Raw genomic sequence first — 17300 nt, forward strand, 5'->3', positions numbered from 1 at the left:
CCCCCCCCCCCCCCCCCTCCCCCCGTTAGGAAACGGAAAATATAAAGGAATCGCGCATCTCCTCTTCTATCTCCCTAGCTATCATTTCTCTGAGCGGAATTCCGAGCAGCTTACTTCCATTGATGAAACATGCATCGTTACGCAATTGTGCATACCAACGAAAGATATTCGCTACTTACTTTGCGTTACAATAATTATTTATTTCGAGTTAGTCAAACGGAAAGAAGTGATAAATGATAAATGATAAATATTTTAATTTGTTAATTTGCAATCTGAATTTCGGAGAGAAAATATGGACCCTGCTGTTTATGTGAAAATTGGTATGATTAAAATAAACATTAACATATTTCGGGGATTTCAATATTAATCTTTCCCCAATTATACACGGTAACTTTTCAGTATCGTAAATCATATGGCATATTGTGTATGTAAATTCTTGGGAAATTAACATAACAATGCGAGTAATACAAAGTATATGCGACAGTGTAAGTAAATTATTTGTGAATTAATTCATCTTACACGCTCTTTTACAGAAGGACACTCTACTGATTTCATCTAAAATAATGCAAAATTAATTCGAAAATCCCGCAAATCTAGCATTTTGCAACTTTCTACACACATGTTTGATTTTCATTAAAACTTCGAGTGAGAATCTTTACTAAAGGTGATACTAACAGAAGCATATAGGTCAGAATCATCACAAAGGGCAATCCGATAACGTATGGCGCGATTGAGAATAGTTCTGTTCAAAGTGGTCTGACCATTGTTATCGCGACGAAACATCCCGTTTTCCCTAAGGGATTCGCCCCCCTCCCCTTTCATGGCGACTAGGTTTGCAAAGCGGAAGCAATAAGAACTTCTATTCTCTTCCTATCGTCACTCCCATCCATTTTCTTCCTCGCTTACAAAAACCATGTACAGTTAGGGAAACTTTTTGCTTAGAATACAGATTACTAGCCGCTACTTTATAACGAGAGACAATAATAAACACCCTTGAAAGAATTAATAATTTACGCCGTATTATATTTATGTGGACATTCGTAATCGAATATTTATTTTTTATATAGGTACACATATAATAATAGCATTACGTACAACATATATTTTCTGTTTAATTTTGTAATATTAGAGCAGTAAATATATAATTAATTGTTCATAATTGTGACACAGAGCAAAAATGAACTAAATAAAATCATTTAATAATAATCAATTTAAATGAATGTATTTGTGTAACAAAGTAAAATGTATTTGTATACCATTGCAATAGGAAGCTTTTAATTTTTCATAGAATGCAACGATACAAGTAGCATATACAATCAAGTACGTTTAACGAAAAAGTTTTATTTAAGGAAAGTTGTCACTCCCTGATTAATCCGAGTCGCGAATTGAACTGAGAGATGTAACGCGAACGAATAAAAATCGCCACGGCATTTACGGTGTATCGCGAAAGAATGTCAGCCGTTGGAGATCGATGTTCGTTTCGAGATCCGTAAAAGTATCCCCGCCGATACAACAGCCAGAATATGTGACGGAATCGACATGAAACACAGTCCCACCACATACGCGATGATCCAGGCTAAATCCAACGTTATCGCGTCGAGACAGCCTGTTTTCCACACACTTCTCTTACCATCTTCGTCGAGACTAAAGCATAAAAGACGTATTCGACATGGAGATATCGAATGAAACGCGACAGAATATAACGATAATACATAGCAATACAAATACATAAATAATATCGTAAGAGCAAATAACGCGACTAATATTAATATTCGTGTGATTTGAATTATTACATTCTGACCTATTCAAATTATCATCTTTGTTTTCCGATTTGACAATTGTATAGCCTTCTCATCTCTATTTGATGAGAAATTCCCAACTTTATCCCGCTTCCTCGCCTACAAAAAGATAGAGGCAACGGGATTACGAAGAGAATCAACGAAGGCGTCTATTGTTAATTCTCTCACGGTGCCACATTAATAAGATGCGCAAAGGCTTTAACGCTTAAAGGTGACGACATCGTAGCATCGATTAATAAACGTCGTTCCTCTCGTGTGTCGCGTATCCTTCGGTTATCAACGGTAGTAATGTCGCAAGGGGTCCTAACATATACCTTATCTTGCTTTTCGCGCGATAATTTATTTTCTCACGAAAAAAAGAAACAGATTTAAATTATACGATGGCTCCTCGCTGTAATTATCAGACTGGCGAGAGATCGAAAGAGAAAATGTAGCGGCGCGTTTGATGTCTCGGTTGTAATGCGAGGATGAAGAACCTTATCTAAGAAATTCAATTTTCTGGCGGAAAAGCTGCTCTCGTCCTCTCCCACGACCGTTTCCAAGTGTTTCCGGCCACGATAGCCGCTGTACACTCTCGAGGACGGGCGAAGATTTATTCGCGAAATTCGAAATGACGAGGAATTCTCAAGAAAATGTGGCTGGAAGTGTGGGCAAAACTCGTTGTCCAGGACCTCGACACGACCTTTCCTCGTTTATGGTGCATTAAGGCGGAATCTCTTGAAAGAACCGACTGCCTATTTTACTTCACAGCTTATTTCATTGTTAACGGTACATTTAACGTTCGTTAATGAGTTGAAAACGTGCGCTAATGTCAAGTAAAATAATGGAGCTATAGAAAACTTTTATAGGTACATCGCGAATGATTTAGATTCTTTTTTTTCGACGCGTTGTCGACAGGATTTACGTATCCTTTCCACGAATCTTCAGTCAACGTAATTTTGCATAATGTTAAAAGATGATCTTAGATGATTACGTCTAAAATAATTAACAGGTATGAAGTAATTTATGAATATTACTGACTTAGATAAATTTACTCTACAGCTTCTTACGCTGTGTTAAATAAAGTTTTATCTTTTCTCTGCAGAAAGAGAAACACAATCCTATTTGACAATATTCAAAAATGAAATGCGTCACGAAGCTGTCACGCAAGGAATAATATAAACATTTTCGATTTTCCCCCTGGTAGAAATATATGTAATTTTCCTAGACACCCATTCAGTTATTACTGTCTAATTCCATTGTATTCTCATTATTTGTAACAATATCAACAATAAAAAATGGACAAGACTTGTTTTATTCAGTGGCTGAAATAACTTTTCTGGTGCAATTCTTGTAGACGTCTGTCAAATTATTGTCCAGTATTAATAAACAGTATCTCACGCCATGACACTACCGTCTCCAAATTATTCTAATTAATTAATGTAATATATATGTACTCTATTTTTATTCTGTTTTTGTTCGGTAAATGAGTTCAAATTTTGCAGGATATCTTTTGTATGCAGTAACTGCACGCAAAGCGTTACATTTTGATTGGGATCTCAAGTGGTTTTACTTCTCAGGCAGAAGTTAACGAACTGTCCAATAATTGTTTAAAAAATACATTAAATTTCTACCAGGATTTCTCTAAATGTTTTCTTTGCATCGCGTTCAATTAGAAAAAGACAAAGAAAGTTTCTCTATATACGTCTTGCGATCTCCTCTTAAGATTAGAAGAGGAATACTTCCCTTCAGGAAGATACAAAAGGTGTTTAACGGAGGCGAAAGTATAAAAGAAGGGCAAAATACACACTCACGTGCACAAAGATATCTTGCGATAAAAGCTATTGAGGCGATACGTATCAAAAATCGGAAAATATATACTACCGGGGTTAAAGGGCAATCGTAACGTTGAAATATCTTTCGAGGCAATAATGCCACAGTTACATCAGCTTGGAAAATCCACTGTTACGCTCTCAGAAAGATACGATCAAGTCGACCTCGCAAAATAGAATTTTTTGGCTCAATAATTCACTCATTCGCCTTTTCTTTTGAGAACAATATAATAATTAGGTACTTTTCTCGGTTATTAGCATTAAATAATCTTCTGTAATCAAACCCCCTAGTCCAGTGTGTTCGGCTAAATAGTTTTATGAATACAGCTAAGTATAAATAATATATAAAAATTAAAATATATGAATAAAAACATTATTCTTATTTTTATTTTAAATCAATAAACTGCAATAATTTTAATTCAATAAACTATACATTTTGCCATTTAGTATATAAAATGTGAAATTTACTTAATTATTAACGAATAAGGTCTCATTATTTTCACTTTAGCGTCTAAAATTTAAATTTGAGACCTTTTATACTTTCTACCATATATCATCAACATTATGATAAAATCGAATTTAGCACTAAAAAGAACGTCGCTCGACCTGGCAAAAATCTCATTGAACCGCTGAACGTCCGTCCAGGTGCAGCACGTCCCGTTTCACGTCTTTCAAGCCGCCAGGCGTTTCCATTATCGGCGTGCAAGACGTCGCCGCTTTTCCACATTCCCGTCGCGTTAATCGCCCCATTGTTCGCGACGTCAGCGGTCGGTGTAGTCGGTAGTCTTCTGTAAGCCTGCCGAGGAAAACCCGCACACACACACACACATACGCGCAACTCTAAGCTTTCGCACATACACTCGGTTAAGTATGTGCCAACGTGTCCACGTGTACCAACGACGACGGCATCGTACGTGAACGTGCACGTGAATATCGAGAACATCAGTACGGGCGGCGTCTCCTTAAGGCGCCTTTGTATATTCATCCTCGCGCTACGTGTGACACGCGAACGGACCTCCCACAGCAGCTTAAAGGGGAATTACGGGGCTGGGGTGCAAGAAGACAAGGAGAAGAGAGAGCGAGAGAGCCAAAAGGAAAGGGAACGACGAAACCGTTCGTGTTGCTTAAGGGACGTGGTTGTACTTCCGGACCGGTACTACTACAGAGAGAGAGAAAGGCAGTGAATTTCTCTCGCCGGGCGTTGCTTCATCCCCGGCTATTTTGCCAAGGCGAAAACTTCGGAAAGAGTATCAGCACGCGACGCAGTGACGTCGTTGCGGCGACTTTTCGCCGCGTTTTAGGATTTACGAAGCTGCCTCGTTTCTCACGAGCGGCCACGAAAGAGAGTGTTATATATATATATATAAGATGTTACAGAATCCAGGAAATTAATTTCGGTAGAAAATTTTGTAACAAGTCTGGACTCTGTCCTTACTTGGAAAATTTTTCAAGAAAACTGCTATTTTTGCTTATCATATTTTATATCACGTGTTTTAATAACTATCATTTGAAAGTGTTAAAATATTTATATTTGTCTTTTTTTTTGTGTTTTACAAAAAATTACCATGTTGAATTGTTGTTTCATAAACATACAAATTACAATGATTGATACTTTTCAAATAATTATCAATATGGACCAATTACAATTATCTCGAGTGATTCTATAATTATTTATATATTGTTATAAGTATTTATTGTTGTCCATATGCTTTTATATACCTATTTTATAATCTTTTTGTATTGTAATGTTGTGAGAATTTATTTCAATATATAAATTAAATCTATTTAATCATAACTTTGCAAGATATTTACAAATTAATTCGTTAATTATAATTAAATTTTTAAAGTATTTTATCACAATCTGCAGATTGATTTCACTGAATCGTATGAATAAAATTGTTACTGAACATGAGATAAATTTGCAAATGGTCTGGATGGTTTTGCGTCTGACGCGCGAATTTATCCCACTGCAATCATATACGAATATTTAAGCAACGTTTTTGGTGTTGTTTTAATGCGTTTTAGCGTGGCAGAGCAACGACATTACGAACAATCTAATTTTTCGCGTGCATTAGCGGAAGCACGCAAGAGATCGCGTGTTTTATCTCTACTACTACACAAAAATTATAAATCGTACACGTTGACGCGTTATGCAAACGCAAAGTGCAACCGAAATTCCGAGGTTATCAACCCCAAAGGAATCAACACTCATGAGAAATGTATTATTCGAGAACACCCTAAGATTCTAATAATTCAAGCAAGTCGCTGAGTTCGGGAGAACTCTACGGTAGATGATCGTATATTAAATAAAAACTTTGGGACAAAGGACGCGGTGATTTCTTTGAACGAAAATTAAAAGTCCTAATAAGATTATCTATCGGACAGAAAGTTTTAATATAACACCGCAATGTCGAGCTGTGGTCGCGACCCCGTGAGTTCGTGTATTTCACGGCAGAGCGAGTAGCGAAAAGTTCATCTTGGAAGAAGTATCAACGCGCTGCACGTTATGGCAGTTCCGGCTGCTGTGCTCATCTCTATCCGGGCATCAGGTCACCCGTCGGCAAGAATAAAATGCCCGGAGTAGGAAATCCGTGATTCTCTCGCAGCTTTACGAATACTGCAGCGCGGAATACACGCAATGGTCGCATTGACCTCGCTCGTCAATACAAACGTAAAGTTCTTTGCTTGGACAAATGTTCGCGGAATTCACAGATTTTCGAAAAAGACTGTCCAAAAGGTCACCCATTCCGATGGATGCGCAGTGGGTTGAAGTGTAGTAAGGGAATCTGTTAGTCGATCAGGTTTTGAGCATCCATTTACAAAAATTCACGTAACTCTCGTTCATACTGCAATGAGATCAATTTCCGATTGATCGAGATCACGGGACCTCCGCCATTATGCGCGATAGGCCATACCATGATCTTGAATAGTTTATACCATGCTCATTACTAAAAGAGCGAAGTTATTAATGATTTTATTTTACATGTTATATCATCTCATTTGATCAAATGCATGAAAATGTACGACGCAGCTCCGTAGAGATAAAACGTTCTCGCTCCTAAAAAGTTAAATATTTACATTGCTGTATAAACTCGCGCTCTTTTGAAACGTTGATATACGAACGAAACGAAAATTTATTGAAATATTTGTCAAGCGACACGCGAGTATACGGCTAACAATTATAACAGTCGTACATATCGATTGAAATCATCATTCATATATCAAAGTTAAATCATTTTACGCGCGAATGGAAACACCGTAATGTAATGTGGCATAACGTATCGCATAAATATCATATCATGATTGCAGTCACGTATCGGCGACGGAAAAAAAAAAAAAAAGCCACGGCGAGTCGCCCCCGGATTTCCCACGCGACGGATGTGCATGGGCGCCAATAAAAAAAAAATACTAGAAACCGCGTGTACGTTGCACACAAAAACAGCGCAAGAGGAAACAAACGGAGAGCGGAGATACACGGACTAGATATTTTCAGAAGGACGCGAGAGTCACGCGAGAACATCCCGTGATAAATTCGCTCGCAACGGCGCGTTTTCCAATGCTTCTCCTCCGCCAACGAAAGCGGGGCTTAACTTTCGAATCAATTCCAGCATCGACGAGATGCCACCTGACCCGATGCGCTTACTCATTGCTCTCGTGAAAAGAATCGCGCGACGCATAGCATATGACAGTTGCATCGGTGATATAAAAATATTGACGTTGCGTTGCGACAGAGGACGTAAACCGCGTCTATGGAAAAACGTGCTTCGGACTTGGCGGTGATCGCTCTTTTTCCTTTTTGTCATTTTTTCTTTTTTCACTACCTGTCTCTTTCTCCTTCCCTCCCGCCATTCTTTCTCTCTGCCAACATGGGTCATATGCATAAGCGACGTTGCGTGACGTTTTGCCGGCGAGAGTGCAGCATCGATCTCCTCCGCCGGCCTGTTTGCACCCTCGTTTGTCCGCCGGACATCGCATATGCGCATATACGCGGATACGTGTGCACGCTCTCTCTCTCTCTCTCTCTCTCTCTCTTTGTGTACGACAGATAAAAATAAATTTCCTTGCTCACGGCCTCGTTGGAACTCAGCATAAGTACCCCGTGGGAATTATTAATAGGGAAAAGATGCGTTGGCGTTGGAAACAACATTTTCGATCGTCGTATATACAATGGCAATTTCGTTCGGATGCAACTTAATCTTCGCGACAAGAGATATAATACCTTTACGTTAATAGCTACTATCTCCCGTCTGTTAGATAGACACACCGGCGTTTACTTTACTGTGATCGATAGGTATAGCTGCCTGAACGAGAAATCAGTTTTAACCGAGACAAAGTGAACGGAATCAGATTTGACGACAATCGAAATATATATTCGAATAAACTAGCGTGTGAATTGAGTTTCTTGTGCAAATTTTCCGCATTTAAACATATATTAATATTATAATTAAAATTATTTTAAGTAAATTTAGTTTTTTGCCAATTTATCTGAAAATCGTTGACGTACATACTTATCGCCTGAAGGATTTATAATAAGTAAGAACTTAAAAATAAAATGTAAAAAAAGTTATTTTCTATTCCTTATGCAGAATTAAAACAGATATATTATATTTTAAACAGAAATAAATTCAAATGTGTGCTAAAATAAAAATTAGATTGACAACCACACATTAAAGTATATTTCTGTGAGAAAACTTTATCTGTGAAAAAAAACGTAACGTTAAAAAAGAATGGGAAAACAAAAACTTGTTCCTGTACTAAAAGTTGTTACTGAAAAAATACGGTTCGCCGATTACAATGGAAGAACTTTTTTTGAAAATGGATTATCACGTATACTGCAGAGCTTTGCGATAATACGTAGAAAGTTCTATACTAAACAAAATTCCTATGTTAACTCCTATGTTAACTAAAAAGTCAATTAATGTAACAAAAAATTTCTTCTTTCCGTATTATATTGCAAGTGCTTGAACGAGATTCTGTAATAATTAATAGTCTTTAATTAGAACGTTGCTATCAATAGATAAATCACTTAAATAAGAGAGAGAAACAAGAAAACTTTCCATTTTTAAATTTACAAAACTATTATTTAACCTAATTTCGTAATATAACTACTAAAAATTATAATTTACTTAAATTTTTCTTAAATTAAAATGTTTTTATTAGCATGAAAATGTTATAATTTACTGATCCATTCGATAGATTAAACATTTTCATTTATCAAAAATTTATCTATCGAACGCATATACTTTTTTTTGTTTCTCCTTTCCCGCCAATATTTCTTTATAAATATTATATAAAATAGACCGCGAAAAATGCAAAACGGACGTATATTGCTTTGAATGAAAAATGTATGTATATAAAGAAACGTAGAACAGCATGAGAGAATGGTAGATTTTCCATTTTCATGAAAAATATATATGGCGAAGGTACAGCACAGGACGTGTGATCTCGCTGGTATGGGTTTAGTTTCGACTTGAAATGATTATTCACGTAACGTAAAGACAATTGATAGAATGTGAGTGTAAAAATCAATATTTCTTGCCAGATCGCCCGCGCTGCTCGAAGACGATAAGCATGCGATTATACTCCGCTCGTAATTCTGGTGGAAGGTATCTTTTTTTAATGTCGACAACGAACTCGTAAATTTCATGGTGGGGCCGCAAAAACTGCACCAGCAGCCGGTGACACTCTTCGTAACGTATCGTACGCTCTAAATTTCTTAGAGTGAAATCGCACTTCAAGAGAGTAAAAGTACAGCCACTTTTGGAAAAGAGAAAGCTGTATTTTAACTCGCCGCTCGGAGTGAAATTTCACTCCAAGATATTTAGAGCGTAGGTGCTCGTAATTGACTTATTCTCCGATTCACGACTATTCGTTTCCCAGTATACTGAATGAAGAATGAAATCGGTAATCAAAAGAATATATAGACAGAATAATCAAGATTCTGTATCGATTATTAACGCGGTAAATACCGCACTGCGTATCTTGCGGGCGACAAATCCGACATGATGTAATCAGATATAATTTGCACAGCGCAATTCGCTTCGCATTAAAATGAGAATCAATATTTAAACCAATTTATGGCCGTACACGCGGTTTGTCAAGCGTAGGACCAAACGTGGTTTGTTAAGCATACAACATCGCGTTCGACGAAGGGACACGTGTACCTGCATTACCGTCGGTCTCCATGAAAGGCCTTCGACGTCATTATCACAATAGGCCGTTCCTCCCTTCCGGATGAGAATAATGATCGCGATAAATGACTCAAGATATATGTCCGGTGTAAGGTACGCGTAATCGTACCATGATACGGGCTGTCGGACTGATAAAGCCATCTCTTTTCCCTTTATGTCGTCCGTTGATACGGAACGTCGAGCGTTTTGGAAACTCGAAAATATGCGAAAAGTGTGGTAACAGACGTCTGTTACACGTTGCGATACGGACAACGCGAACTTTCCCCTACCAGTTTTCTATAATACAGCGAAATATACTGCGTCCCTTGTGACGGCTGCGGAAATTCAACACATTCGTAGTGTGTCGCTTTTCAATTACGACAGACAAGGGTATAACACTTGTCTACTGTTACTTTTAAATGGACATAATCTCATCACGCCCTAGATGTAGTCCTAGATATAAAGCTTATTGAACTTGAAGCGACGTTAAATATCGAAGGTGCAAGAGATTCTATACGCGATAAAAGATATCGACAGACGTCAATTTCTGAAGAGCGCGAACTCCATCGTGTGCGGTTTAAAAGTTTGATCATTCGTTTAATACATCGTCGACTCTGATTTCAAGTACGGCGGAAAGAAAATCAATCGTAAGATAGATTTTATCCTTTAAAGAGAATTATTTTCTGCTCTTGTATCACTCGGGCTTCATTTCGTCAACCTTGCAGATGATCCGAGGTGTTTCGACACGTAAAATCTTCGTGAACAATATCTCTTCAGTTTACAAAGCTTTAAAGAAACTTGCTCATCAGACTGGTGAGATAAATCGGATCGTCTATAAGTCGCTTCAGCATTTTGGCGAGCAACGCGATTCACCTAAGAGCAACGTAGCGCCCTCGTACCCGAAGAGCCGAGTAGAGATCGATTAAGTGGCACCGGGAGAGTTTCTTTAAAGAGAAACCAGGACGCCGCTTAGCGGGCTTGTTGGATTCTCATCTCAGACGAGTCCTCGAGGCAACTCTCGGTACTAAATCTGAAACTTGCGTTACCGCCGGCCGTCTCGAGCACTCAGAGGTGTTTCTAGGGTGTACGAACCTCGTGGAATAGCAGGACTGAGGGAGCTCGGGCAAACCAGGATATCTGGTCCAGTCACTCGCATCGTTAATTCCGCAACACTGCAGGCGTGTCTGTCGATACGCGACAAACGATTTCATTACAACGTTACACTATATACGTATAAGAGACAAATTAATTGCGAATCAAGATACTCGAAATAAAAGGGAAGCGAACGTTGGATTTTCTCTCGCGAGTATTGGAAAAAGCATTTAGTATCGAAGATGGATAATGTCAATCATCCGTTACAATTATTTAAATTATATTATAAAGCAGCATTGAGATATAGTATTGACAGTATTCGAAAATACATCCAGAAATCATTTATTTTTAACGCTTTGACTGATAAAATCAGAGAAATTCAATAAAAAGAAAATTAAATTAACTCTGCATTTTATTTTCATCTCCAAGCGCGATCAATCTTTTTATAATATAAAGATATTTCATAAAAATATCTTAAAATTTTTATTTACAAAAATTATAATTATATTGTGCTATGTACTCGCTTAGAGCGCTTGGAATCTCTGATAAAGAAAAAGCCGAATCGAGTATCGTCTCTAACAAGCATTTTCAAGATGAAATGAATAAAGGTAAAAAAAAGAGAGGAAAATGCCTTTATATGCCCAAAGCAAGCATAAAATGTTTCATGCTTAACAAGAATCTATTGCACAAATCATAGTATACTAATTGATGTAAAATGTATTAGTTTCACAGGTAAGAAAAAATTATTTTTTATATTAAACCAGGATTTAAAAAATATTATAACCACTATTGAATTCCCACATAAAAGTTTTAAATTAAAAAAATTGAATCTCTATATATAATATTTTATCACACAAATTTTAAAACCGTGTATATATAATAATATATATATATATATAAAATGAAATATATGCTGGAAATATCGTTTATAAAAATATCTCATGTACTACACAAAAAGTTGTACGCGACATAAAAGAAAAAAAAAGCAGACAGCGTAGCCAAATAAATTCCGTTATCGTAATTGTTCAAATTAGTTGAGAAATTGCATGAGATTCTGGAATTAACGCGGAAGAAGATCCATGCCGACAAGATGCACGCCGTGAAACCGAAAGTCACCGGTAAACAGAGTTTACGAAGCGCGCAATTAGCGTAAATTGAAAAACACCGTTATCCGGTCGATACCGACTCTGCGGACCAGATTCACAACGGCAAACTGCCAGGGAGCTTGTTGACTACTATCCGAGCGTCCGTAACAGTCTGATATTTACTACGGATTAATTTGTCGATAAATGTTTTCACGGCGCCGTCACGGGCGGTCGAAAACCGGTCCCGGAATTCACAAAGTTCGCGTCGCGAAAGTGGTTCGGGGTGGATTTGTCGGTAGGAGAGCGTCGCGTCGGCAGACGAAGGGTACGTACCTGCATTAAATCCCAGGCGGACGAGTAGTTTGGGTAATCTCGTAAACGAGAAGTAAGCGCGGCATTAATCCGTCCGCGCAGTGTCTCGAATGGAAGCGCTGCGCGTTCCTGCTGCGATATTAATAAACCCTTGTCCTGCTGGAAAATGGCAAAGTTACAATAATCCCGGGGTACGGCACATACGTGTGCAGCGTGTGTTTGCTATTGTTCTTCCTACCCGCAATCTACTCCGCCCACTTCGAAACGAGCCGCGAAATATTCGACGCCACCTGCGGATGTCCGTCGCTTCCGACGTTAAAAAATTCGTGTCCTCCGTTCGCGTGTCGTTCACGGTGCGCGCTCACAGCCGTCACGCATGTACATACGCGTTCCTTTTTTTAACGAATTGTTTTCGGCAGTGTGCGGGGTGCGTAGTGGTCGGGAAAGGACAAACGGATATATACGCCACAAACCCGTCTCACGGCTAATCCGAAAATCCGAAATGCCTGGGAATTTACTGGTGGCGGTTAAAACGTACAAGTTTTACGGTCAGCACTGAGTGCCGCTAAAAATTTTGTAGCTACTTCGATTCCGTAGCTCCGCTTGTCTATCGGATTCTCGTAATCTGCACTCTCATCTAGTCGTAGTTATCGATATTTGAGCCCGGAGAGAATTGCTTGCCCAGCATCTGCCTTTCTATCACTGTGTGATCGTAACGGTATATCTGTCCGATTCATTGTCCATCCATTGTCCGTCGCGCGATTTACGTGTACAATTTCCTGCAGTATCCAACGCTTTCATAATTCGCTATGATTTTCATGAATTTCCATAATTTCTATATTTATGTCACACTACATCCGTTGAACGGAATACATAAATAAATTTCGTAAACAATATTACGCGGTTGATGCGAGTCTTTAGCAGTTATCACGATCCTCACGACATCATACGTAATTACAAAATGCGAGTGTTCTCGACGCGACATACCAATTTTAATACTCTTCGTCGAGTAATTGACCGTGCTCAGTTCGCGATTTCTATTATCTTTGTCGCTGCTTCATATTATTATGCACAAATTTCGTAATATCTTTCAATTACACTGCGTTATACCGTTCCTTTGCGATATTAATCGACGATCGTGGAAACAAAGCACAAGCCTTAGACGCGCTAGCTCTTCATAATTTTCGAGGCTTCTGTTTCACTAAATTCGTGAATATTGTGAAAATTAAGATATTTGACATATATATGCGGCGTGAAATTTTCTATCTTCATAATTACTTTGTAAGACAATTTTGAAACAAATTACTATTGTTGATTTTGGAATAAAAATAAATTCCAATCTTTTATGACAATAACATTTTATAAATATGTAACAATTTTTCTCATTGTATTATCCACGAGAAAATGTTTACACAGATAAATACGTTTAATCCTTTTGATAAAACATTAAAAAATTGATTAAACGCGAAGAAAAAGAAAGTTATCAATATTATTTCTCTCTCTTCATTTTATATATTTATGAAAATTTATTTAAATTAAAGTCAGAGACGTTTTCTTATTAATAATAATGGCATGTCTTAAGCGCAAAGTAATCTGCGGTTTTAGTACTTTTTCAATATTATCTAATTACGAGGGCGGCACTTTGCTCCCACGCAAAGCGCTGCTAGCAACGATGATATTAATCGCCGGCGTCAAGAACGAAGTATGAGCTTCGCTCGTTTGTGGCGGCGTTTCATAATATTCAAGACCTTTCACGAACGCAAGAGAGACAGAAAGAGAGAGAGAAAGAATGGTATTCGTCGTTCTTTCTCTTTTCCACCCCCGTGCCGACTGATATCAGTGAAGCTAAGCACGCGAGTTTCGCAAACGTGCCGCGGACGTTACAAATCAGCGAAATGAGCTTTTAAGTACCAAGACTCGTAAACGCGAAAGGCATGGGCGCGCTTCCGAAGTTGTTGGTCGACGAAAATTCACCCTTACATATCCGCCCTCTCTCCAATGTGCCGTAATATGAATACAAATTACCCGACGTTCCGAAACTTTTAACTCGCGCCATCGCTTCGTTTTCCCGTCCACTCCTTTTTAACTCGCACTTCACTCACATCCTGCCCGCCTATTTTCTTAAACCTTACGGGGCACAGCTGATATATCCCGCTAATTGACCAGCACTCTTATTATCGTTTCTCGAAATCGCGCGCGGAGACGCGCGCTTTTGACGCCACAAAGACGAAAGTTGCACAGCACTGGGAAAGCAGAAACGAGATTATTCTCGTGGAAAGTTTGCTGTAGGTTCGCGCAGCCGGTGACGCTAACGAGGCTAACGCCGTTGCACCCGTTTCCGTCGTTTCCGCGTGTCGTCGACGGACCCCACTGCTATCGTCGACAGACGCCCCGATCTACGACTTTCTGTTGGACCACGACGACGAGCGTATGTCGAGTTTAATTCTCTCGTCGTCCGGGACGCACGAACGAGAGATAAAGTGGTATAAATCAGATCTTCTTCATTTAGAGAATTTAGCTCGCGTCCGGACGACGTGTTTCCCAAACACAAGCAGGCTTTTTCTCCAGAAAAGACATCTCGCGTGAAAATATTACGCGTACAAATATGTTTTAATATTATGACATCAGGGAATTTTTTAGTCGAGAAAATAACTCTAGTTTGTATTTTATGCGGAATGCTTACGTGACTTGGATGAAAGCCCTTGCACTGCTGTTTGTAATAGAACCCGGTATTAACTCTTTGCGGTTGTAATCTGGGATATTCAAGATATTTTGGCAAGTATATTCTAAATATCTCAGCTTAAGACCACAAAGGGTTATACGAGGTGCAAATATTATTCACAGGCACAATATAACTTTAATACCTGCTTAAAAAATTATAATTTCAAGAAATTATATATATATTTTTTAAATCTTATTTATAAATATGATTTAATACCACTCTATCGGTTCAAATCTAAACTATCTAATCTAAGGAAATTGTCAATATCAAAATTTACATTGTCGAGACATAAATTATAACCGCACGAAAAATTATTTATTTATACCCTACTATCTATAAATATGAACTTACAATATACCTTGTTACGGAACTTAAACAATTTTTTAGAAAAAGAATTGTGCTGTTGACAGCAATAATTGATATATTTTAATTCAAATATTTTATAGGAGAATAATAAAAAGCACATTTTGAAAACACACTAGAGGGTAAATAAATACTACGTCCTCCTATATTCGAGACACAGTCGTAAATAAGTTTATATACAGGCGCGAGTGGAAACTTCAGTGTATGGTGTAAGTGCACTTTAGTGGAACCTATGTACGGCGAAAGGGTTAAAATCAAGTGTCGCGAGCAAACTTGCGACACTAAATTAATTATTCTTTGTGCACAAATTGTTAGAAGCATCGCGCTGCACGTAGAAGAATAATCACGTCAATAATAAATAACGCGATATAATCGAAGATATTACAATATTGTAAAGCAACGGATATAGATGATATGAGAGATAAAGTAGTACTCGTAATTTAATAACGAAGCGTAAAAAGCGTAAAAAGTAGCTGCAAGGAGCACTATGGTTATAATTCACAGCAGGAGCTATGCGTACAGTTACTCTCATCAAAGGACTGAGCTCGATACATTCATCCTGCGCTAATTAATATGCCTGAGTAGCATCGGGGAGGATATCGATATTAATTGAACTTAACAATGGATATTTTTCGCTTTTACAAATTAATCCATCCTTTTACTCTTTTGCGAATATATGTCTACGCGTATTCATCAATCAACTAACTTTCTTTCTTTCTCCACAAATTACAAGTTTCGATAAATAATGAAAGCTCTTTGAAGTTTTACGAACTTCCCGATAGAAGAGCGTGACATATATATTTGAGCGAATAAATCACGACTTCGCTTCGCGAACGTTCCCGTAACGAGCAGAACTTTCCTTCGGAAGATACATCAGAAAGGGAGCCCAGCGTTCTTCTTTTTTCCCCTCCCCTTCCCACGTTTTCCTGCTAAAACCCTCGGTTTTGTCTTGTTCGTTAAGTTTCTACCTTACGAGCCGGGCGCAACGTCTCTAGGCTGAAACGATGTCAACGATACTCATCTTAATGCCTGTTGAACCGGAAGTGCAAGCAAGAGAATGCCTAGGCTCCTAGACTCTCCAGCAAGCAAGCGTAATGAAAACGTATATTGCAACGAAAGAGGAATTTACCTGGCCATGTTCCTGCTCGTTGTTTTCTCAAAGATTCTTAAGATTCTTTTGCATTAACAATTTTGTCGAATTACTTTGAAAAACGTCATTAAACATTATTAAGCTTTCGTAATATATTCTTATACAAACTACTTGTACGGTAAGAAGCTAAATGTCTACAGCGTACTAAGAGTCTGATAAATGGGGAGGGGGAGGGAGGAATATTTGAGCAATTTGATATTGATTTTTCCATGATGAAAATGTCACGGCATTACTCGTTTCCAGGATTATAAGCGATTGAAAATCCCGGGGATTTTTCGGTATTAAGGTAGTGCAAATAGAACTGAAAGAGAGAATAAGATTAAAATACATGTACATATATATATATATATACACATATTTTATTATCGCACTCTACAAAAAAAAAATATATTGACCTACACTGCCAATTTATTGTGTCGCAATGCGTAGGCGTTTATCATCTAATTTATATATTCGTACTCACTTGCGCTGATGCAAATTCTTGGAAAAAGAGATGTGATTGACGATATATGATTCCATGGGTAGCGCCGCAGATTAAAAAGATGATACTCATGCACAGCATTATCATCATCTGAAATGTATATATTTAGTAGTTATTTTTATATAATAAAATATACATATGTTACATATATAATACAATATTAATTAAAAAAAACACACATTAATGGAAATAATGTAAATAAATATAAAATAACAATACAGATTTGCATAATAAAAGTTATCTGCAGAGAATAACGTTTTCAGTAACGTTCTTTATAACAGCAACTCATCTTTTAAAAATATTATTTGAAAAACA

General features: G+C 37.8%; 1 protein-coding gene across 1 annotated transcript in view; it reads right to left on the reverse strand.

Moving 5' to 3' along the window:
- Positions 1-1454: 1454 nt before the first annotated feature.
- Positions 1455-17300, reverse strand: part of LOC108778273 (tetraspanin-9-like) — a 50361-nt gene continuing 34515 nt past the window's right edge. The window contains exons 3-6 of the mRNA XM_018545404.1: positions 16968-17075; positions 12291-12428; positions 10873-10964; positions 1455-1644 (exon numbers count right to left, since the gene is read on the reverse strand). Of these exons, the coding sequence (XP_018400906.1) occupies positions 1455-1644; positions 10873-10964; positions 12291-12428; positions 16968-17075 (528 nt within the window). The remainder of the gene's footprint in view (positions 1645-10872; positions 10965-12290; positions 12429-16967; positions 17076-17300) is intronic.

This window comes from Cyphomyrmex costatus, unplaced genomic scaffold (genome assembly GCF_001594065.2).
Source record: "Cyphomyrmex costatus isolate MS0001 unplaced genomic scaffold, Ccosl1.0 scaffold5, whole genome shotgun sequence".
NCBI classification, from domain to species: Eukaryota; Metazoa; Arthropoda; class Insecta; order Hymenoptera; family Formicidae; genus Cyphomyrmex; species Cyphomyrmex costatus.